The sequence below is a fragment of the Sugiyamaella lignohabitans genome, chromosome C (genome assembly GCF_001640025.1).
Source record: "Sugiyamaella lignohabitans strain CBS 10342 chromosome C, complete sequence".
NCBI classification, from domain to species: Eukaryota; Fungi; Ascomycota; class Dipodascomycetes; order Dipodascales; family Trichomonascaceae; genus Sugiyamaella; species Sugiyamaella lignohabitans.
Window position 1 is genome coordinate 68,837 of NC_031671.1, and position 24,392 is coordinate 93,228.

A 24,392-nucleotide genomic window follows, 5' to 3' on the forward strand; every position below is an offset into this window, starting at 1 on the left:
ATTAATGCAATGCCTGTACCAACTCCGGTATCACCAGACAGATTCAAAAATAAAACAAATTACAAGCCTCACACAAACAAATATCTTCACTCGAGCGTAATTTGTAACGAATCTCCCCAAAAAAACCACCAAAAAAACCGGCTTCTTTCCTTCTCAATCTACCAAAATGAAAAACCACAAACTCCCATCTGCCCTCCACAATCTACTTCACTTCACGGACTTTTGCCAGCCGTACGTCTATCAGAGTTTACCCTAACCTTGATAAGATCTCAGGGGGAGGTGGGTCATGCCTCCGGCGACTGGGGCTCCGCCCCAGACCCTGGTTGCTCCTCTCGCTTCGCTCGAGTCGTTGCGTCGGGTTGCCAGGGTCCCGGAAAAACTCCTACTTCGCAGGAGCAACCAGGGTCTGGGGCGGAGCCCCAGCCGCCGGAGGCACACCTGCCTCCTCAGGGATATCAGCCGACCGATATGGTAAGTGGTCCCGTCGGGCATTTATGAGCTCCTCTGGGTTATCTGGGTGTGCTGATTATGCCGCCGACCGGATCTGATTGCGGGTTTGGTGTGAAAAGTTCGCCAGGGTTCGAAATGCATTGAAGCCCGTCTTTGAAATTGGACTTGTGAATAGTGGGCAGTGAGATTGGTCAGTTGAAGATGGGGTTGAGTAGCGGGGTAGAGAAATGGGGGTAGACGTGAGGGTTTGTAGTATGAGATTTGAGACGGGGGTCCAGGACGAAAGGAAGACGGGCCATGGATTCCGCGCCATTCCGCGCCATTCCGCGATGGTGGAGATACCCTCGATCCACCGGACTATATCTCCGCATTAGATATGCGAGTAAGAGGGTCACCAGTCCCGCTTCTGTCTGATAAGGTATCTGTGTGCAGGAATCTCACATATTGATAACAACCCCCACTACACCTGGCGATCACGTCATGCCTATTTCGTCCAAAATAACCGACAGTGATATTCACCAGCTGTTTGATAATGAATGATAGCATGGACGGTGGTAGGGGTGGTCGTTTGGAGGCTGTGGTTGCTATGTGTATCTAATCCCGGTAAATCCGTGCGCCGGTCAGCAAGATATTCACGTTATCTGACAGGATTTGAGTTTATTCTTGGCACATGTATGTCGTCTCGACTAATCAAGCATCGATCAAAGCATTGATATCTCATGCAGATGAGTTTTTTATAGTTGTTTCGTCGCTTATATTACCTTTGCTGTGTGGTCGATCAATATCGAAGATAACAGGGGAAAAATGTTGAGCGTTTATTATAAATATGCCCATCTTGAAACTGTATATCAATTTATTCAATTGATCGGTTCATCCCACACGAGCCGCCTCTAATATTACTACTATTACCACTAATAATAATAGTGCAATAGTACTACACAAGCTTTACAATGGGTCTGTTATATTTTCCTCGGAACGACACTCATCTTGATGATGGTACTGAGATCCCTGGTACTGTTAAATTGGTAGATGTTGACCATAATTTGGATGTCCAGCATCAGGGCGAGAAAGATGTCATTCTAGTGCCCCAGCCTACTAATAGTCCTGATGATCCTTTGAATTGGACTCCTTTTAGAAAGATCATTACTCTTATCTGGCCATGCTACTATACATTTATGGTAGCAGTTCTGGCGGCTGTTCCTGCTATTTCATACCCAGAAATGGTGACAGATTTAGGAATCCCTCTTGGAAATCTTGTATCAGGTACTGGCTACCTTTTCTTGTTCTTTGGTCTTGGTTGTCTTTTCTGGCAACCAATTGCATTGAACTTCGGCCGTCGTCCTGTATATATCTACACTCTGTTAATAGGGGGTATTGCCTGTCCACTGTGGCTCAATCATGTGTCCAGTTCAGGTGAATACTATGCGAACCGTATTATCTGTGGATTCTTTCTGTCTTCTGTTGAATCTCTCGGTGAAGTCGTGGTGGGTGATCTGTATTTCACCCATCAAAGAGGTATGGGCATTAACATCTACATGATGTCTCTTCTCAGTGGAACGTTTCTTGGACCACTGGCTGGTTCTTTCATCACTGGAAGCATGACCTGGAAATGGCTGAACAATTTCCTGGCTATTTTCTGCGGCATGGGTGTCATTCTGTCATACATCTTCATGGAAGAGACGATGTTTTTCCGACCTGCTGCTGCAGAAGATATCCTGTCCCGTGCTGGTGTAGTTCACCATGCTGAAGAACAAGAAGCAGACATGTCTACTACCAGCTCGTCCAATGGCAACGAGAAGAATGTCGCCAGCACCGTGCAACTCAACTCAGGAGCTGGTTCAATTGAGGAGCTTGCACCTCCTGCCCGTAAGACATACTTCCAGAGATATCCCATCCTCTTCTACCGATCACCAGGCCAGCCAAATCTGTTCTTCCAGTCTGTCATTCGACCTCTACAAATCTTTGTATACTTTCTCCCTGTTGCCTGGAGCGGATTAGTAGTGTCGCTAGCACTTGCGTGGTGGTCAGTAGCCGGTGGTACCATCGCAGCTATTCTAGCAGAACCTCCTTACAATTTTGGATCCAGTGCTCTTGGACTCGTTTACATCTCCCCTCTGGTCTCATCGATCATCTGTGGATACATTGGAGGACCACTTTCCGACCGGTTCTGTCTCTGGATGGCCCGACATAACAACGGAGTTCGTGAGCCTGAGTTCCGATTCTACATTGGAATCTTAGCACTGATCTTGACGCCTGCTGGATTATGGATGTACGGAATCGGTGCCGCTCACCAAGCCCCCTGGCCCGTCATTGTCATTGGATACGGATTTTCCACTGTCGGTTCTACACTCGGACAATCACTGCCGTACACATATATCATGGACTGTTACCCACGCATTGGCGGCGATTCCATGGTCACCGTCATTCTCGTGCGAAACATCATCGGCGGCTTCGCATTCGCATACGCCATCACCCCCTGGATTGCGACCGACGGCTACCAAACGACCTTCATCATCCTCGGCCTGCTCAGCATCTTTTTCTGGCTCACTTGTATCCCCATCATCATCTTCGGCAAATCTCTCCGCCGCAAAACTGCCCAACGCTACCACCAGTACGCACAAACGTCCTCTCACTAGCTCTGTTTTCCTCCAATGATTCTGTTTTCTGTATCCCTTCTCTGCCTCCGGCGGCTGGGGCTCTGCCCCAGACCCCTTGGCTCCTCTCGCTTCGCTCGAGTCGGTGCTAGGGGGGTCCCCGTGTGCCTCCGGCGGCTGGGGCGTTGCCCCAGACCCCACAGTGCTCGCTTCGCGAGCATCTTCTACCCCCCCCCCCGCCCTGAGCCCGACTCGAGCGAAGCGAGAGGAGCCAAGGGGTCTGGGGCAGAGCCCCAGCCGCCGGAGGCACCGACCCGTCACAAGAGTGACCCCCTGGATGTTGATAGTCGTGATGGGCGGGATTGTCAGGAACTTGGCTCGGCTCGTTGTGGTAGTGTCGTGCGACGGTTGCTGTTAGGAGCAAAAGGAGAAATGATAGACAGGTACAGCAAATGGATAGTCGGTGGTGCGTTTACGGAAAGAGGTAGGAGATCTGCGGCCGGGTAAGGAAAGGCGAGATGGGTTTCAGGATAGCTGCAGACTCCTGGTCAAGCACGTGGGCGGATTCTGATATCTAATGAATTTATGGGCAGATTAGGACTCAGGAGGCCGACTAAAAGGGGATGGCGCTGGAGTTAAGGCTGCATTTTAGATGAATTAAACTACGGTCTGGTAACCTAGCTTGTTGTAGAACAAAGCGGGAGATTAACCCAACTGAGTGGCTCGCTGGCAGTGGGAGATGCCGCGACCAGTTTCCCGAGACAGGAGATCCTAAAAAGAAATAGTGCATGAAGGAATGAATGTCAATTGTAACCGTCGAGTCATTTCCACGCTCCACCACCTCAGATGAATGTTTAATAATACATCGGCTGTTCTTCGGTTTAAGGTATTTCTGTAGGTGAACTTAAAAAGGGGTTAAATGAGGGGCCGATAATCAGGATTTTGGGTTATGTTTGTGTGAGACAAAATTTATTGTGTGACGATAGTTCGTGTGCGATGATGGACGAGTGGATTATCAGTAGCGAATATCCGGGAGAAATCTGTACGGATTGTTCCTTGGATTGTCCGTATGGGACCAGGTGCGGCCATAAAGGGCTATCGGTTGGCGCATGGTGAGGATTCTGCCGGTTGAGAGAAGTAATTGACAGGGGTCGCTGACAGGAGGCGATAGGGGTGGCTGGTATGTGTAGTAGCCGATAGGAGAAGAAATGCCGAATTCGCAGATGATAGGAGGAGCTGTTACTGGCTATTCGTATCTGGTCGAGATAGCGAATAGGGGTATCAGTAACTGTCGCAGTATCAGTTATTAGTTAGTTAGGATTAGCAGTAGGAGGAAGAGTCAGTCATTTGGCTGGAGAGATTGACAGGAAGATAATCAAAGGGATATTCAAGGGGATAATCAAAGGGATAATTGACCGACCAGCCAGCGACGCGATAAACGGCCAGTTCCCGAAGCCCGACTCGAGCGAAGCGAGAGGAGCCACGGGGTCTGGGGCGGAGCCCCAGCCGCCGGAGGCAGCAGAGACACCCGACCAGCATCCGCCATGCAACGGTCGGATTGTGCCCATTCCACCGGGTCAAACAGGGGTGGAACGGGTTAGCTTGGTTCATTCTTCACGGCCCGCGTGTCAGCTAACGCTAGCGAGACATTTTGACATGTGCTGCACGAGGCATGATTAGTAGTGCAGGGCTTAGCTCGGAGACCAAAAAAAGCAGGTTATTCTTTTTGGGTCATAGTTCGATGAAGGCAGACAAAACTTCCTGTGGGTGAATGTGGGTGTAAGCGGGCGGTCAGGAGTGACCGAGAGCTATGACCAGAGAAGGCCGAGGCGACACCTGGCGATAAGTGAAAATAAAGTAGACGTCTCGACAGATGACGTACAGATATATTCTGAGCACAGAACGAGGCAAAAGAGAGAAAAAGCCAGGCGGGGAGAGATAGAGAAGTCGAAACAAACGCTATTCTACCCGCCAAAAAAGGTAGCAATTAGCATGCTTGGCTCGGAAAAAGCACCAGTCTGTAGAGTCTTGGCACGACTTCTGTATGAACAGTTTCTTACATCGATCGCAGGAATATGCACATTACCTATGTAATATATTGGTATAGGAAGGCATCAAAAGCAAGGAACGCAAGGCTATCAACGTTTATCTTAGTAGCTTCTTTCGAAAGTACGAGATCAGCAAGATCGTCAGAGCTCCTTTTTATTAGGATTGACAGTGGTCTAACAAAGCATCATACTAAAACAAAAACGATCTTAATTTTGGAAAAAGCAACGTGCTTTTTTTACAGGGCAAAGAAGAAATTCACAGATCACACTAGTGGACAGAAACAGAAATATCGTCGTCTGTCTTGTGGTAAATAAGCCGCCCAGCCTCTAGAACGGATCAGTTTTATATTACTGTTACAGTTTGTGAGTGGTGGTGGTGGTGGTGGTGGTGTGTAAAGTACTTGCATGGTACCCTGCAGATAAGCCATATTTGCCAAACGTGCTAACACGTAATAGTACCTTTGACTAGTGGGTATACTCGGGGCTTGCTAAATATATATATTAACAGATACGCATTGGTGTGTCGATAGTGATATTTTTTTTTCTTGCTGGTGTTATTATTGTATTTGAAAAGTTAGATACTTTCGTCGCTTGTGTGGTTTATTTAGCTATTTTTGGCCAGTCTACCGAGTGTGCCGAGTACTATTCAACTCCGATCTGGCTTGTCTGGTAAAAACAAGTATTGTTGTGGTACGGCATTTTTGAATCTCGACAATTTTTATTTTCAGGTTGGTTCTGATTCAACAGGTACGTATTTGTTGTTACTAGTTCGTCTGGTTTGTCAGGTTTGTGTTCACGAAGTCGACGTTATATTTGCATTTTGTTGCTAGTTTGTTCAGTTGTGTGTTCAAGTTTTGTCGGTTCTGTCTGGGATTGCCAGGTGATTTTTCTTGGCATCTGTCGTATTGAGCACGCCTGCTCTGCCGTCTGTGAATTCTATATCTCGCAATATTTAGTGCTGTCTCTAACAATCGGGTATAGTAAGTCACTGAGTCGAACTCACTGATTCGAACCCACTGAGTCGAATTTGAAACCTTCTGAATCGCATCATTAGTCGCTTGATATCCTAGCGCATTGGTTTCACCTGGTATAAGAGAATCTTAAGAGTATCTTAAGAGTATCTTATTAAGCAAATTACAGATTGCATTTTCGCTCTTTTGTTTCGATTCTCCCTTGCAAATTCCGTTTTTTTGCTTACTATTCTTGTTAATCGGTTTTACGACCCTTTACCACTTCATTACATATCTCAGCTGCAATAATGCGGTTACCCCAAGCAGCATTCCTGGCATGTGCCAGTTTCGCAATTCTGGCCACTATCTGGTACATGGCTACTTTCTCGACAGTAGACGCTACAAAATGGAAATTACCGTCTAGTGTTGGTAATTCCAAGCCAAACAAGGTGAAAATCCAAAAAACGGCTACCGCTCCAGTAGACCCTATTCTGCTGCCTCCTAAGACCAAGACCCTTGCCAAGGTGCCAATACCCACCACCACCACTGAGGTTCTTACTGATACAGAAATGCAAATTGAGAGACTTCAAGAGGCACTTCGATCAAAGGATAAGAAGATTGCCGACAGTGTGCAACAACTGAAAGATAAAGATCGGCTTTATAATGAAGAACAAGAAAAGAAAGATAAAGAAGTGGCTGCAAAGTTAGACGCTCTCAAGAAAGCACAAGCTTCTCTTAACGACCAAAAGGAAAAGGTCCAGAAAGAGAAGGAGGAGGAGCGGAAAAAGAAGGAAGAGGAGGAACGCAAGAAGAAAGAATTGGAGGAAGAGAAGAAGAAAAAGGAGGAAGAAGAGAAAAAGAAAGAAGAGGAAGATAGAAAATCTCTTACCGATGCTTACTACATCATCCGTGATCGAATGCTGTTAGAAGAGCATAAACTATTAGAACCCATTGAGATTCCTGATGAAGAGCGTCATAACCACTATGACAAAGATAACAAACTGATGCCCAATGGAAAGAAGATTCTTCTACTGTCTGCCTTTGACGGTGCTGGTTCTACCGATAACGATCTGACCGATCTGTTTATGAGCAACCGTGAGGAGTATGCCAACTACCACGGATACACCCATCTTTTTGTCAACACCACCAAATACAAGAAGAACGACAAGCTCAAGCGACCTGCCGTGTGGTTTAAGCTACCTGCTATTAAAGAAGCTTTTGAAAAGTTCCCAGAAGTCGAGTGGATCTGGTGGGTCGATACCGATATCATTATCATGAACGAAGAAATCGACCTGGCAGCTCATGTTCTCAACCCGTATGTCCTATCTAACAGATTGACTTACGAACGACCTGTGAACGATCTTGGAGACCATTTCAGTGGATCATTATACCCCGCGCGTGATCACGTCGATGTAGACAATATCGACATCATCTTTACCCAGGATCATCTGGGTATCAATGCCGGTTCGTTCTTCATCAAGCGGTCGTGGTTTGCCGAGTTCGTGCTCGACATGTGGGGCGACAAGTTCCTGATCGAGTCGAAATTCCCCCGAGAAGAACAGGACGCATTTATCTACCTGTTCACTAACCACAAAACGGTGTTCCACCACACCGGTCTCGTTCCCCAGCGCATGATGAACGCGTACCACGGCTACTACCTCCATACAGCCAACTGGCAAGAAGGTGATCTGTGTATCCACTTTGCCGGTCACAACAAGGGACTCGGGTTCGAGAAGAACTTTGCCCACTACTGGGGACTGCGTAAGCGAGTTCCCAAGGAGTTCCAAATTAACGTCCCCGAAGAAGAGGCCAAACTCAAGGTGATTGCCGATAAAGCCCAGAAAGAGAAGGAAGAGCAAGAACGGCAAAAGAAGGAGAAAGAAGAGCAAGAAAAGAAAGAGAAAGAAGAAAAAGAGAAACAAGAAAAGGAAGAAAAGGAAAAGAACGGCAAACAATAGTCTTCTCTTCTCTCTCACTCCACACGAGCTCTTCGCTCTCATACTACCATTGCATACTATTAATATTTAATACTACCAACTCTATTAACGGGGGTCTGCCTCCGGCGGCCGGGCTCTGCCCGGACCCGTTGTGCTCGCTTCGCGAGCTTTCTGGGGAGAAACCCGGCTCGAGAATCCGACCCCAACGCCGCTCGCGAAGCGAGCACTACGGGTCCGGGCTGAGCCCGGCCGCCGGAGGCAGGCCCCCTCCAGAGAGGGAGATTGATTTCATTCGTGAGACAGCAGAGGATCTGGCCACTTTCAACGGCGTGAGTAGCCACTGCTTGTTATGGTGCATTGGATCAGAGTTAATTTTAATATAATATTTGCTGATGTCATGGATATAATTTCGGGGCTGTTGGGGTCGCAGCGGGCTGCAGTGGATCTGCCTGGTTCGCATGTGTTGTATTTAGAGTACGGGGGTTCTGGATCACGATATTATCTTGGCTATCTGAATCTGCGAGATTATATAAATATATATATCAGGATAATAGTGTTCCTAAACAGGAATATATTATGTCTAGGACATGCTAGAGAAGAGAATTAGTGCTTCGGAGATAGGATTGTACGGTAACTATAGCAAAGAAAAAAAAAAAGCATGCCGCAGTTACTGTCTATTTTTAAACAGATGCTGATGCAGCTGAGCTACACTAGAGCATTAAATTGGCACGGCGGTGCGATCCGCGAGCAGGGCGTTATCTGGTGTAAAGCTGATTAAATAAGCTGCTTGAATATGTCGCACCTTGGCAGTACATTATACGTAAGATAGTTTGTTCAATCACCAAAGCTTAGCCAGGCTTAGTATTTCGAAAACGCACCAGGTCCTGTTCAGTGCAGACTGCTACTTCCAGCATAGGTCTAGTAAAAGCGATCCGACCCCTTTTTTTTTCTATTGCTCAACGAACTGACAAGAAACTCGTTTGCATAAGCAACTGGAACGGTCACTGTAGTAGGCATAAGAGTAAGTAACTTGATTGTGTTGGGTAGGTGGTGGTATTAGTTTTTCTTGGAATTTATTGTTTTGTGAGCTGATAGGTGATAGATGGAGAAGTGGTTTTGACGGTTATTGGAAGTTTTGGAGGTTTTATTTTTTTGGGTTGGTTTATGAGGGGCTTGGTTTGGTTGGGATTATAGGGATAGACAGAATGGAGAATGAGTTGGGGTTATAAACGGTTTAAGAAAGCTATTTTAAATGGTTTTGAATATGTGGTGAACCTGTTGGGAACAGGGAAATACCGTTAAGACTCAATTTGGACATATTTGGATGTTTCTCACAAAGAGCAATGTTCAATGTTTGTAGGAATCGGAGAAGCGATAGTGATCCGTAGTCTACGCTACTTACTGGGCAGCTGACTTGATATATGATTTGAAAATTGTTATGGCTTATGATTGTATCTGGTTTTAAGTTTTTTTTATTCAATGTTCTAGAGATGGGAATATGATGCTAGAGTAAGGATGTATTAATTTTTCAGTAGTTCGGAACGACGCTATGGTTACTTTACGCTTACAGTACCCTGTCATCCTGGTTCTCATATGGTCCATGATATCGTTACTTCTTCCGGATTTTAGTATTCTGGTACTATTTCACTCTGATTGATATACCACCACAGTATATTCAAGGTGCTGTGCCGTATAGTTTGCTTCATGTTCCTATATTGCTACTACTGAGGTTTACTAATGTCTCTTATTATGGTTATATTATGGTTACTACATTATTCAGCTACTTTTGTGCTTTCTCCTGATATTATCCTGCCAACTGTAATATGTCTGATAGCTAAGGTCATCTCGGTTCTAGCTTCTCATATCTTGTCATGTCTGTTCCCTCACCTCTGATCATCTACTGTCAACTTTGTCTCACTTTTTTTTTGTCACCTCCTCTACTACATCACGCTATGCTTCACTTTATGCTTCACTTTCTCTCACGACCATGACAACTAACTATCTAGAAATACTATGCATAGGAACAGATCCAGAGCCATGACGGTGCCGTCTAGGCCCATGAATGGTAGTAGTCCATCTATCGTTGGATCAATTAACCCTGGTGGTGATTTTGAATCTGGTCTGAATGGTAATGGAAACTCCAACGGTTTTAGAGTCGTCTCAGCAGGCTCGTCTTCTTCATCTAGTAATCTTCCACAAAAGTTGAAGAATCTGTTTCGATTGAGTTCGTTCTCTAATAGTAATAGCGTTGGTGGTGAATCCAGTGGTTCTGGTGCGGGTCACTTGACAACTGGTACTCACCACACAGGATCGGGAACTGAGCTTTCTTCCGGTAATCCCAATACTACCGATTCAAGTCCTGCTATTGGCTCTGAAAACACTCCTGAGTTGTCATTGGCTCATACCGGAGATGATGCTGATGCCAGTGATAGTCCTGATACTCCCAATCCTGTGGCTAATGATTCGACAAATTGGGGTTTCAAGTCATCTCCAGGTCCTTCTGACATTTTGGCAAAGCCACCAAAGAGATCCTTTTTAGGACGTCTTCGATCACCTTCGAGTCCATCTCCAATGCTACTAACCCCAGACCCTGAAGAAGGTCAAGAATCATCACCTCCACCTCTACCAAAGGGCTTGTCAGTCAGTGCTCAAGCTAGCCCATCTTTAAGGCCTGTTAATGCTCCCTCTGACACAGTTGCTTCTGCTAATCCTTATTTCTCTTACCAAGGACAGCCTGCTCATGCTCAACAACGAGAAGAGCAGCAGCAACATTTGCATCAAGGACATGGACAGGCACAAAAAGCACAATTACAGCATTCACAACAGCATTATTCTTCGAACCAGCATCAAAATGACCATCAGCATCCTAACCAGAACCTACACCAGCAGCATCAACAGCAGTCACAACCGACTCAGAACACTTCAAGACCTCAGAATCGTCGCAACAATAGTCACTCGTTGTTTTCCTTTTCCAGTTTTCTGGGTGATCATTCAAATAGCAATCATAACCATGGCAGGAACACCAACACCAATAAAGAACTCGCCAGCAGTACAAATGATGAGAATAATGGAGCATCTGATCTAAAGTCTGATTCGACAGTATCTGCCGGATCCGATGGTGGTTATATTGTCAATGGTGCCAATCATAGTACCACGAACGCATCAACTCCTTTGGCTGAGAATGATATTACTATAGTAGCTCTGCCAGCTGAAGATCATGAGGAACCTTTGGCACCTCCTAGCAAGGGTATCTTTTCTCGCAATCTTCGACGAGTAGCATCTGCTCCTAATGAGATCAAGAATATGCTCCTCAATTCACCACAAGTACGCCCTGCTGATGGACCATCTGGTACTATTCCCAGTGGTGGTATAAATGGAACTGGCAATCAAGCTAGCAGTAATACGAATACCTCAGATAATGCTACGGCAATTGGTGCTGATAATTCTCGTCCAGACCAAGGTACAGGAATCTCTTCACATAGCATCTCTACCTCTAACAATGGTCTCAAGGCAAACAAATCCAGTTCTACTGGATTGACCACAACGACCTTCAGCAAAGCCAGGTCTCCCTCTACACCGAAGGTGTATAACCGATCGTACTCTCGAAGCTCTATAAAAATTTGTGATGTCGAGGTCACCCCCTCGTCATTTGACAAAATCAAGCTACTCGGTAAAGGAGATGTCGGTAAAGTGTACTTGGTACGAGAGAAGAAAACAAATCATTTGTACGCCATGAAAGTGCTGAGTAAACGAGAAATGATTAAACGAAATAAGATAAAACGTGCATTGGCAGAACAGGAGATTCTTGCTACCAGTAACCATCCTTTCATTGTCACTCTATATCATTCATTTCAGTCTGATGAGCATCTTTATCTTTGCATGGAGTATTGTATGGGAGGAGAGTTTTTCCGGGCTTTACAGACACGAGAGGGCAAGTCTCTTAAAGAAGACGACGCTCGTTTCTATGCTGCCGAAGTTACAGCTGCTCTTGAATATTTGCATCTGATGGGTTATATTTACCGTGACCTTAAGCCAGAAAATATCTTGTTGCATCAATCTGGTCATATCATGTTGTCGGACTTTGATTTGTCGAAACAGTCCGGTTCTGAGGCAGCACCTACAATTGTCAATGGATCTGGTCGTAGCGGTGGAGGGTCCAGCAGTAACCTTCCAGCTATTGATACCAAGGCATGTATCGCAGATTTCAGGACGAATTCGTTTGTGGGTACAGAAGAGTACATAGCACCGGAAGTGATTCGAGGCAATGGACATACCAGTGCAGTGGACTGGTGGACTTTAGGTATTTTGTTATTTGAGATGCTATTTGGCACCACCCCGTTCAAGGGCAAGAATCGTAATGCGACTTTTGCAAATATTTTGAAAAGCGACGTGAATTTCTACGATGTACAACCAGTTTCCAGTAACTGTAAGTCTATCATTCGTAAACTGTTGATCAAAGACGAGAATAAACGATTAGGTTCAAGAGCCGGTGCATCAGATATCAAGGGACATCCGTTCTTTAAAACCACTCAATGGGCATTGCTTCGAAACCGAGTACCACCCATTATACCAGTTCAAGGAAAAGGACGTGATGCAGTGAATTTCCGAAAAATGAAAGAAAGCGGCAGTGTTGACTTTGATGAAGAAACACCGTATGATGCCAATGCCAATTCCACACACAGCTCAGCTGGTGATCCATCAGAGCCATCGAACTTTGCACCCGATCCATTTTCCAACTTCAACTCCATCACACTTCACCATGACGGAGGTGATGCTGACGGCAATGCATATTATGATGATAGCGATGCTGAGGAAGAAGAAACCACTACAGCAGCACCATCCGGCCGACAGTCGCCTCTTGCGAACCCCTCGAGCACGCATACATCCGTTCCAGGGTCACCAAAAGTGTACAACGGATTCGGGTCCGACATGGAAACAGACATCAGCACACATCATTCAGTATTCTCGGGTGCAGGTTCCTCGTCACCCAGTCTGTTCAAGCCATATTTCAAGGGATTTACCACCAGTCTAAAAAATTAGATGATTATACGATATACGAAATAAAAAATGTATTTTAGGACCCGTTCCCCCCACGTAACGACTCGAGCGAAGCGAGAGGAGCCACGGGGTCTGGGGCAGAGCCCCAGCCGCCGAGGCAAGTACCCCCGGCCATTTAACAGGCAGCGACAGCAGATATCCCGCGAGTCCAAGCGTAGGAACCTAATATAACGACGACGATGGAGAACCCGCCGCCTATCGAAATACCTCCGTAAATGTAAGCATTTCTTTTCGAGCGGAAAGCTACCAGTTCAGCAATAAATGAACTGATAGTAGAGAAGTTTCCACAGAATCCGTCTTGAAGAGCCGAGATGGCTTGACATTGCAGTTTTGATTTGATGATGAGGCCATGAGAGGGAGTCTGGCCTCTTTGGAGGATAATTAGTGCACATAAGATAGCAGTAGCAATCATATTGGCAATGAAAGTGCCGACGAGAAATTTATGGGTTATTTTATTGAACAGACGAGCCGACCAGAACCGTGCGTAGACACCAAACGGTCCAAATATACACGCAAACGTCCAGTACCTCCATTGAGGAATAAGAATTGCAAGTACTATCACCGCAACCCAAGCAGTCAATCCCAGCATCGCACCTAACACTTCAATAATCAAAGTATACGTCGCGAGTGATATAGGGAAGAATTTTTCAATACCATCAGCGACATGAAACCCACAGAAATAACCTCCAAAAGAGACAGTAAGTGTAATAATAAGATAGCTCAGAAACGCCATGACTCCATACCCCGGATTAGGATACGACACACCAGTTGGCGGTTGGAGAGCTGATAACTGGAACAGTTCGATCATAAACGTTGAAAACGAAGTAATACTTCCACACACCCCAGTAGCCAGGCCAATATACAGAGGGATCTTCTCTTTTCTAGTATAAGTTCTACGAAGAACATTACCCGAAGCGCCGTGTTCTACCACGTCTAACGGCGCCATCTGTTCTATTACAATCAAATCACCAAACAGTGCTTCGCTTCGAACTAAGATTCCCATAAGTAAACAGCCTCCAAAATTACTCCATAGGACTCCACCATTCTGAGATCCAGGAAACGACGTCAATCTAGTCAAACCAACTCTAGCCAAGACACCAGTAATACCAAAAAAAGCCAATAATAAATGTAGCACTACAACATCGATATATTTATTTGAAATAACAGTCACAAACACATGTCTTCGAAAGCGACGATACTGCTCCTCGCCCTTGGGTTCGACATGACCCCTGACCGACGATCCTGTAGACGGATCCGAAGATTCAGCGACCTCATCCATTTCACCAGTTCGTCCATAGCGTCGTCAAACAAACGAGAGGAATTCACAAACCTTTTATCCCTGTCTCTGTTTCTTTCTCCCCCGAACAGAAGGTCCACTGGTCAACCATCGAACTAGAGCGATCACCCGACTTCGCTCATCTGACCGCACGGCTTGCAGATGCCCCATGCACGATAAGCCTTCCCTGCGTCACACCTGCATCTCACCCCCCTTCTCCACCGCTCATGCCCTCGGGAACGGCTCGAAAACGCGCCAACCCCAATCGTCTGTGATCCAGCGGGGTTCGCTCCGTCTGGGGAGTAGCGGGGAGGGTGAGGTCTGCCTCCGGCGGCTGGGGCTCCGCCCCAGACCCTGGTTGCTCCTCTCGCTTCGCTCGAGTCGTTCCTCGGGGGGTACCTTGATCCCTGTCATCTCCTGCGAAGCAGGAGCAACCAGGGTCTGGGGCGGAGCCCCAGCCGCCGGAGGCAGACAACTCCCTCCAGGACCCCCCTGGCACAGCCGTGCGTGCGACCCTTGCCCGGATCAGGAAGAGGTGATATTTTCATGTTGGAGATGGAGCAGGAGCTGAGTGAGTGTAAGAGATTAGAGATGCCTGGAGCTGAGATTGTAGAGACGGCTGGACCGCAGTCGTTCGACATTAAGGAGACATATCTCAAGTTTCTGCGAGATGACCCCGAAATGACCATGCCTGTGGCAGCAATTGAGTCACTGGTGACGCTGCTGAAGGTCACTCAACGTAAGTTTCTCCATTGATTCGAGTTCTGATTTTCTTGGAAGTGACTCGATTTTTGTTTCGATTCTATGTCTGGAATGTGGATTGTAGTGTCGGACTTGTTGTGTAGATAAAGAGTCTAACAGAGAACAGCATCGACATCCTCAGAACTGATCCAGGTGCTGGAGAAAGCCACGAGCACCTTGAAACAGAGCGTCAAGAACTCGATCTCGCTGTCAGCAGGTTGTGATTTGTTTCTTCGGTTCGTGTTACGGAATATTCACAATGAATCGAGTCGAGACTGGGAAGCGTGTAAATCGCATTTGGTCGCCAATGGCCGGCTGTTCGCTGATAGAGCCAAGGCTGCCAGACAGAAGATTGCCGAGGTCGGTCTGCCGTTTATTCGAGACGACGATGTGATTTTGGTACATGGACGGTCTCGTGCTGTTTCTGGTTTATTATTACATGCTGCCTCACAATATATTCGGTTCCGTGTATACGTAACAGAAGCACGTATCTCGAACCAGGGAAATCAAATGGCGCGGATCCTGCGAGAAAACGGGATCCCTGTCTGTCAAATCCCAGACTCTGCTGTTGGTTATGTTATTGATAAGGTCGACAAGATTTTTTTTGGTGCCGAAGGAGTCGCAGAATCTGGCGGAGTCATTAATCAAATGGGCAGTTACCAGATCGCGGTGCTCGCCAAAACCACCAACACACCAGTCTACGTTCTTGCCGAAAGCCACAAATTCGTCCGACTGTACCCCCTGTCACCGGACGACCTTCCTACCGAGTACCCACTCGAATTCACCACCAAAGTCGACGGCGAACGAGACATCTCCGAATCACCGCAAGTCGACTTCACGCCCCACCAGTACGTGACAGCCCTAATAACCGATCTCGGCACACTGACACCCAGCGGAGTCAGCGAGGAGCTCATCAAGATCTGGTTCGACTAAGTTATATATACACAGCATTCGGTCATGTGCCTCCGGCGGCTGGGGCTCCGCCCCAGACCCCGTGGCTCCTGCTTCGCAGGAGACTGCTGGGACCGTCGAAGCCCGACTCGAGCGAAGCGAGAGGAGCAGCCAAGGTCTGGGGCGGAGCCCCAGCCGCCGGAGGCACACACCCCCTGCAAAGGAGGAAGAAAATAAATATATTTACATTACTGCAGTTTGTCGGTGTAGTCTTTGAGGGTGGTGGACGAGTCGAGGATCCGTTTGTTGGTGGTCACGAACTTGTCGGCCATGTCCCAGGACTCATTGCTGTCTCTGTCGAACCACTGGATATCGACGAACGACTCTTCGTCGGCGATTTTCCGCGCTCCTAGTGCTCCAGAGTATTTGGGTGCAAAGTCGCCAGATGATTTGGCCGACATTTGGATCGTACGGGCTTCTCGTGGTTTCGTAGGATCGGTTCGGATCATGCGATTGGCTTCTTTTTCGCTGTTGACGTGCTTGTCAAAATACTTGAACTGTGGTCGTAGTTGAGCTACACTCTCAATAGACGATACATGGAGTTCACCATCTCGGAAAACTCCCGCCATATATCGACCCTGGCCCTTTTTCAGCACTCCAGAAAACGTCTGGCGGTCTACTTTATTCCAACGATCGCCTTTTTCGGCGTCGTAGAACTTGGATGTGTCAATGGGAATGTCCACTTCTATGATCCCTGACTTGGGTTTCAGCCGCGAGTTGATGATTCCTGTTCCTTGAGCTGCTACCAGGGGTCGTAGAGCCGACCGTGTGGGGTACTGTAGAATGTGTAATTTCTTTCCTAGAACCTGTGACGAGTAAACTGGAAACTCTCTGACCACAGGGTCATCTTCGTCGTCCAACCCTGCGTCCTGTTTAGCCTCTGACACCGGATCCTCCTCATCTTTCATGTCCACATCGCTCTCCGCAACAGCAGCCATGTCGTCGCTTTCATTATCGTCCATAAACAGCCCGGTTTCCTCGTCCTCGGCCGCCATTCTCGCTTCCTCTCTATCCTCTCTCTCTGGTACAGTCGCAAATCTTTTCGCCGATCACCAAAATAAATTGTTCGCGAGGCTAAACGCACGAACCTGCAGGTCGGGACCCTGCTTCCTGGAGACCTGCCTCCGGCGGCTGGGGCTCCGCCCCAGACCCGGGTTGCTCCTCTCGCTGCGCTCGAGTCGGGCGTGGGGGTCCGGGTCTCTCCTGCGAAGCAGGAGCTACGGGGTCTGGGGCGGAGCCCCAGCCGCCGGAGGCACGGCCGGCACCTGCCGTTCCAGCGTCTTCTGCTCGGTCGGATCTCGTGAATTTAGTAATAACGGACTTAGATCAATTGCCAGTAACGTTTGTAGCCTCTTCTGAGAAAAAAAGGTTTTGAGAAGTGAAAAATGGTATATGAGTGTAACTTTCTTGGTGCATGCTGATGATACTGGGGACTTGTTTGTCTTTTGCGTTTTTTGTCGTTTGAAGGGAGAGTTGTGCTGGGAAAGCGGTACAGCAGTGGTTTTCGGTTGTAGATCTGGGGTTAGAATTCAGGGTTCGAGATTTGGGACCCTGAACGCATGATCTGTCGGTGCAGATGGACCCTGGCAGCGGCCGTGCATACGAAAAAGAAAATAAAAATAAATTTATATTTCGGCACGGCTGGTGGTTTGGCAGGAAAAATATTCCCTGATCCACTTTCAGACCCAGTTGGATTTTACACCACGGCCGGTTGATATCAGAATTTCTAGAGTCAAAATGTCCGACGATGGAATGCTGCTGAATTTCAGCACTGAGCCGTCCACCAGCGCTGTTCGCAAACCGGTGGGTTCAAAGGTTCAAGGCGGCAGATGGAAAGACAGGTTAAATGCCAAGAGAGCCCAGGTCAAGCAGTATGAGAAGGAGAATCCCGAGGTTCGTGTCGCTCGTGTTGCTAAAGAAAGAGCTATCAAGGAAAAGGCCGAGATTGTTCGCCAGAAACGAACCGCTGGTAGAAATGGCGGAAAGAAACCACCTGGAACTGGTACTTCTGAAGCTAGTGGCTCTGGAGCTGGAGCTGGAGCTGGTTCAGGTTCTGGTAGTAATGGCTCGTCGAGAGCTAGAATGACAAATTTTAAAAAACCAACTGCAGCCCAACAGAAACAACATCCGGGTGTGAATCTCAATCCTGAAGACAAGAATACTTTTGTGTCTTCTCTTTTCTCATCCAACCCTTCTTTGGCAGAAAACGATGCAGAAGACAAACCTGTAGAATCCCATGAAGCGTCTAATGCTCCTTTAAAAGATGATACGACCTTCGAAGGATTGGGTGTCAATTCAGCATTAACTTTACAATTAAGCACGAAAATGAAAATCCCTACACCGACTCGGATCCAACGAGCTGCATTACCGCCATTAATTTCGTCTAATCGAGATCTATTTATTCAGGCTCAGACTGGTTCGGGAAAAACGTTGGCTTATGCTCTTCCTATTATACATAGACTGATGTCGACTCCAGATTTGACGAGAGAATCGGGTTTATTTGCATTGATTTTGACCCCGACTCGTGAACTGTCAACCCAGATCTATTCAGTACTGGAGAAGCTGGTTGGTGCATGCCACTGGCTGGTACCAGGTATTGTCATTGGTGGAGAGAAGAAAAAGTCCGAGAAAGCAAGAATCAGAAAAGGAATTAATATTTTAGTAGCTACTCCAGGAAGACTGTGTGATCATTTTGATAACACAGAATCTCTGGATCTGTCACAAATCCGTTGGGTCGTTCTTGACGAAGGTGATCGACTCATGGAACTTGGGTTTGAAGAAGCTATTACCAAGATTCTCACTAAAATTGGCAAGACTTCGATGATTCACGATACTGCTAAACGTTGGCCTCAGCTACCGAACAAGAGAGTCAACATTCTCTGTTCTGCTACTATGAGAGACGATGTCAAGAGATTAGGAGAGTTGTCATTGTCTCATGCTGAATGGGTCACTCCAGATTCAGTTGGTGAAGATTCCAAGAAACATCTTCGATCTGATGCTAATGATAACCACGAACATATAGCACCAGCACAGCTTATTCAGCAGTCTGCAATTGTTCCAGCCAAATTACGACTTGTTACACTTGCTGGTCTGTTGAAAGCTATTACCAGTGCCGAGAAAGGATCCCGAACAATCGTATTTTTCTCCTGTTCAGATTCGGTGGATTTCCACTTTAAAGCATTTACAAAGGGAGGTACAAATAGACTCAAGCAAAGAACTAGTAATAATCATGACAGTGACGACGAAGACGATACATCGTCAGCCACTCAACCTACTGTGATGACCTCAGTTGATCTCGATAACACTGTAATTCACAAACTACACGGATCCTTGAACCAGCAATTAAGAACGTCTACCTTGTCGTCATTCAGTGCTAAAGACGGTGCTGCCAACGGTGAATCTTATATTCTTTTCTGTACAGATGTGGCTTCGCGTGGTCTTGATCTTCCTCACATCACACAAGTCATTGAATATGACCCTCCATTTGGAATGGACGACCATCTTCACAGAGTCGGTAGAACTGCCAGAGCCGGTAAAGAAGGTACCTCGATCCTGTTCCTGCTTCCTGGAGCAGAAGAAAAGTACCTCGATGTGATCAAACCCAACCATCCCAACGGCATCCATCCTCGATCCTACGAAGACATTCTGAAAAAGGGTTTCGGAAGCAAGTGGGACGTCGATGCCACCACTTGGCACCTGAACATTGAACGATGGCTGCTGGAAGACGCGAGTGCCCTACAACTGGCCAAACGAGGATATACCAGTCACATCAGAGCATACACCACACATTTATCAAGTGAACGAGAGATCTTCAACCTCCGGGCCCTTCATTTAGGACACTTGGCCAAGAGTTTTGCGCTCCGTGAAACCCCCGGCAAAATGAGCAAACAACCCTCTTCTAAAACCGACAAAACCAAACCATCCTCCAAAAAAACCAAGTCGTCCAGCGGCGTCGCCAAACCTCAACCACGAGGCGACGCCGACGGCAACCGCCGCAGAATGCTCGCCGTCGCCAAGTCTCACGCCGGCATGAGCGAGTTCAACATCGGCTACTAACGAATATATTTATTTATTTAATGTATCGATACTCTACCAGCAACCGACTGCCTCCGGCGGCCGGGCTCCGCCCGGACCCGTGGCTCCTCTCGCTTCGCTCGAGTCGGGCGTGGGGGTGTCACCGCTATGAGGGAGTCCAGCAAATGATGTCTTAAAGGGTGAAAGATTGGAGGCTCGTGAACCTCCTAGTTCCTCAGGATTCGTGGTATATCTGGTCTCGACTCAGCTAATAAATTACTAATATAACTGCACAGCGTAGAAACTCAAAACAACATTTAAGTCGTTATGATCGTTATATAATGGTAAGGCTCAGTAATTATTCTTTTAATCTGCTCAAATTCAAGTGAAAATTGTAGGTTTTGTACCCGTGTTCTCCAAATTCCTCCCCACTGTTATTTATCGATTTCTTTAGAAATCTGAAAAAAAATTAACCTTTCAATATTTAACAAAATAAATGCTTGTGAAGCCCATTTAGAAACTACAACTAAAACATTTAGGAATCCAGAGAAGCCCTGACAGTTGGTACCGTCTCTTAGCAGAACAGGAGTAATTTTTACAAAATATTTCACTATTATTTTATGAATCAATAATATGAGAAGCTCCTATGGACACTCAACATTACCGGTACCCCCGGATCCCGACTCGAGCGAAGCGAGAGGAGCAACGGGTCCGGGCAGAGCCCGGCCGCCGGAGGCATGCCCACCCGCCGAAAGAGGATGAGTCCCAGTTCTGCTGACACCCCGAGTCTCGACTCGAGCGAAGCGAGAGGAGCAACGGGTCCGGGCAGGGCCCGGCCGCCGGAGGCATCACCACCCGTAGAAGAACTACGGACCCCGAAATGTACCCCAGAGTGACCAGACAGGTTGGCGACGTGGGAGACCCGATTTGCTCTGCTTGCACATAATCCAGTCGCGTTTCGGTTTTTAAGTTTGGCGTTGTATGCGGGGCGGGCCTGTTACTGTTTGACTGTTGTCAGGCATCGGTGAGCAACTGAGATGAAGATTGAGCAGTGAGCTCAAATGGGTTGGGTTGGCACACAGAGGGTATAATGGTTATAATGTGTGTTTAAATAATGATAGTGAAAAATAATCTGTATAAGATCTTTTTGGAGCCAGTACAGGAGCTAGTGCAGGAGACAGAGCAAGTTAAGAGCAGGTGAGACAGCAGAGAGAGACACAGAAGGAGCTCCTCTGAATTGAGTAGCTCGCTATTTTTGGCTATTGAACAGAGTTGACAGTTTAGAGTCAAAGGGAATGTACGAAGATGCGGGGCACAGGCGGGGGGCATCTGGGGTGCAAGCATGCATTAGCGTGTGCAGGAGGGTCGGAAAGGGAAAAAATGTTTCTACTTTACAAGAGAGGGACGAGGATTAGGTTTGGTGGGGTGCGCCACGCCATGTAAAGAACCGATCGAAGACGGGTACCGCTATGGAGAAATCCGGAGACTCAGTTCTAGGTTTGACTAGGGTCGTGAGGGTTAGTTCACGACCGAAACAACATCAAATAACAAAACAAGCAATAGAGAGAGAGCAAGTGTCCATTTCCAACCGTCGACTGCTGACACTGAAATTACACCAAAAACGTGGACAAGCAAACTCTCCGAACAAGCCCAGTACCCCTGGCGGTCGGCGGCAGAGAGCATTCTACCCCCATATTTTTACCCCCAAGGCAAGGCAGTGTAACGGTGCAGTGGACGCGAACCGGGGCGGATATCTGTCCGAGGCTGCATCAGGAAATGCACCCCGCACTTTTGTTTTTCTGTGGGGAAGACAGTCCAATGAAAAAGCACTAGTTGTTCCTGATATGCGAGATAGAACGTTCAAAACTGTCCCACCAAGTCGATTGTTCGTCCAATCTGGCAATACAATTGAGTTTTTGACGATTAGTCTTGCGTCTGGAGGGGCACACACTAACTCGAACAAGCAGCACGATAATTGATACCCTCCGGTCGCCGGTTACGGAGCCTGAAGGGGGGTGTGCCTGGCTGCCTCCGGCGGCTGGGGCTCCGCCCCAGACCCTGGTTGCTCCTGCTTCGCAGGAGTTTCCCGCTTGTTCGGTCGAGTCGTTGCGTCGGGGGTCCCCCACGGTCCCAGCAAACTCCTGCGAAGCAGGAGCAACCAGGGTCTGGGGCGGAGCCCCAGCCGCCGGAGGCAAACCTCCCGTCCCGGACTAGGCCTGATTTGACTCTGTCAGTTATCGTGGTTTGACCCCCCCAAATGTAGTTCTTATGCAGAGAATCGGTCCAGGAGGTTAGGAATAGTAGAAGCACGAACTGTGCTAGTTGGAGAAGTGGGATGGGAGAGTGGGAGGTGGAACTAGTGATCGGGCTCGGACACGGATCCCGGTGACCGGACATCGGCCCTGCCAATCAATAATAGTTTAGTAAAAAGCCCGCACCGATTAGCCAAGTTTGCCTCTCACGTATGGTGGGGTGGTAGCCATTATTTTTAGATACGTGGCGGGGGATCTTCGTCTAACGGTGAGCTGACATTGACACAAGTGAGGGAGACGAGGGGGCCACTAGCTCCACTAGGACTACTCCGATTGAGATGGAGATCGGGCTTGAATTTCGCTTCCGGCTCGGCTTTCACAAGCTGTTATTACCGAAGTTATTTTGCTGGTTATGGTTATGTTTTGGCGTTGTTCGAGTGGGACTGAGGCAGACTTGAATTCCAGTGTCAATTTTAATTCCCCCGGATGCAATGGACACACAAAACCAGTTGTACCTTGAGCAGGGGCGGAAAATAAATCGCCGATGATGGGATTCTAACAGCCGTGAGTGATGGGACTGACTGAGCTTGGCTCTGCACGAACACATGGTTTTCACATGGCCTGGACCAGGAATTGGGCCTGTTGATAGTTTATCATCGTGCATTGAAGTGTAAGCACGATTGACAGATCACGGTTGGTTGGTAGGTTTGATTTTCCGTCCCGAGTAAGCTCAATGAGGGACATGACCGCTGGTCAGTAGTAGGTCGGTCCCTGGTCCATCCGTCCCGCTCTAACCGAACCGGTAGCGTCAGCATCACCATCGCATTAGAATACCAGGAGGGGGAGCAGCAGCAGCATCAGCAGCAACAGCAGCGGTCGGTGAAAAGCAATAATCAGCAGGAACGGTCGTAGCGGCTGCTGTAGGGAAGCTCGCTAGCCATGTAACAATTGTAGGGGGGTCGAGGGGTACAGCAGCGGGGCAGATGGTATTGGAGCTGGAGGGGCACAGGAGGAGGGGGTGGTGGGGCACCAGCGTCAACGGCGGCGGCAGGAGAATCTATCCACAGCCACAGGCAGAAGAGCCTGACCAAGCAGGCCAGGCCAGGGGAACCAACGGCCCCCATAGGAGCCAGCAGCAGCGACGGCAGGCCTGCCCGAACGGGCCAAACGATCTGGTCTTGTGAGGAACGCGGGCCTGAACATGGAACGGGAATTAAGATTTCAGCCACTGGCTTAAGCCAGAACCTTAAAAAACGCAGCCCCAGAAACAAACCCCGGCCACACCTGCAAACAAAACAAACGGGAAATTACCCCAACTTCCCACACACCAACGGCCACATTTGACAAATCACAGATGACCGGTCAGGGGATACGGCCATGGGACCCTGCAATCGGGCCCCCGACATGTCCGCATGGGGACCTGTCTGCCTCCGGCGGCTGGGGCTCCGCCCCAGACCCCGCTGCTCCTCTCGCTACGCTCGAGTCGTTCTGCCGGCGGTCCCAGCAAACTCCTGCGAAGCAGGAGCCACGGGGTCTGGGGCAGAGCCCCAGCCGCCGGAGGCAAACACCACCCCCCTCCAGGCCTGCCGCCAGGCGAGAAGTGTAACGACGTACCCCGCGACGGCCCACTTAATCCGGGCGTTTGGGCCGAAAAGGAAATGAACCCCTGTTGTACATGACCAGGAAAAAGCAAGTGCGTGCATGCTATGTCATGGCTGCACCTGGATGCAGTTGCTGGAGGGGTAGCAGGTGCAGGACTGCAATTTTACCATTTGTTTTTGTCGCCGAGTTGGCCATTTTCTTATTAAAGAAAAGGGTTTTCCCCAGGTCTGAGTGTTTTATTGGTATGTGGGAAAGATTTTGTTTTCTTCTGCTTGACTTTTGATTTTTTTTTATTTGATACGGATATTGCGGAAATTCATCTGATATCACCGTCTTTGGAGCTATTTGCTAACTGAATTTTGCTAATAAGAGCTCGTTGATTTGTTTGTCAGTTGTGCTCCCAGTCCACAGAGAGAGCGAGAGATAATACAAGATTACATCTGTAGCGCGCATTGTCCACCCGATATCTTCCTAAGTTGCAACCGAGATTGTTTGACGCTAGTACTAGGTTGGTGAACT

At 47.9% G+C, this 24,392-nt stretch overlaps 7 protein-coding genes across 7 annotated transcripts; 5 read left to right on the plus strand and 2 right to left on the minus strand.

Annotated features, from left to right (window-relative positions):
• Positions 1-1,400: 1,400 nt before the first annotated feature.
• Positions 1,401-3,086, plus strand: HOL1 (Hol1p; the record flags this gene model as incomplete). The annotated part of the gene is made up of 1 exon (XM_018880750.1): positions 1,401-3,086. One exon carries the CDS (start codon positions 1,401-1,403, stop codon positions 3,084-3,086), a length of 1,686 nt encoding a protein of 561 aa, XP_018733409.1.
• A 3,264-nt stretch (positions 3,087-6,350) lies between these two features.
• MNN10 (Mnn10p) lies at positions 6,351-8,000 on the plus strand (the record flags this gene model as incomplete). Its single annotated transcript, XM_018880751.1, has 1 exon — positions 6,351-8,000. One exon carries the CDS (start codon positions 6,351-6,353, stop codon positions 7,998-8,000), a length of 1,650 nt encoding a protein of 549 aa, XP_018733410.1.
• A 1,992-nt stretch (positions 8,001-9,992) lies between these two features.
• On the plus strand, positions 9,993-13,019 carry FPK1 (serine/threonine protein kinase FPK1; the record flags this gene model as incomplete). The annotated part of the gene is made up of 1 exon (XM_018880752.1): positions 9,993-13,019. One exon carries the CDS (start codon positions 9,993-9,995, stop codon positions 13,017-13,019), a length of 3,027 nt encoding a protein of 1,008 aa, XP_018733411.1.
• A 133-nt stretch (positions 13,020-13,152) lies between these two features.
• FEX2 (Fex2p) lies at positions 13,153-14,316 on the minus strand (the record flags this gene model as incomplete). The annotated part of the gene is made up of 1 exon (XM_018880753.1): positions 13,153-14,316. One exon carries the CDS (start codon positions 14,314-14,316, stop codon positions 13,153-13,155), a length of 1,164 nt encoding a protein of 387 aa, XP_018733412.1.
• Positions 14,317-15,564: 1,248 nt separating this feature from the next.
• GCN3 (translation initiation factor eIF2B subunit alpha) lies at positions 15,565-15,987 on the plus strand (the record flags this gene model as incomplete). The annotated part of the gene is made up of 1 exon (XM_018880755.1): positions 15,565-15,987. The coding sequence occupies one exon, from the start codon at positions 15,565-15,567 to the stop codon at positions 15,985-15,987; it is 423 nt and encodes a 140-aa protein (XP_018733413.1).
• A 206-nt stretch (positions 15,988-16,193) lies between these two features.
• RPC37 (Rpc37p) lies at positions 16,194-17,000 on the minus strand (the record flags this gene model as incomplete). Its single annotated transcript, XM_018880756.1, has 1 exon — positions 16,194-17,000. One exon carries the CDS (start codon positions 16,998-17,000, stop codon positions 16,194-16,196), a length of 807 nt encoding a protein of 268 aa, XP_018733414.1.
• A 742-nt stretch (positions 17,001-17,742) lies between these two features.
• On the plus strand, positions 17,743-20,061 carry DBP7 (Dbp7p; the record flags this gene model as incomplete). Its single annotated transcript, XM_018880757.1, has 1 exon — positions 17,743-20,061. One exon carries the CDS (start codon positions 17,743-17,745, stop codon positions 20,059-20,061), a length of 2,319 nt encoding a protein of 772 aa, XP_018733415.1.
• Between the last annotated feature and the right edge of the window lie 4,331 nt (positions 20,062-24,392).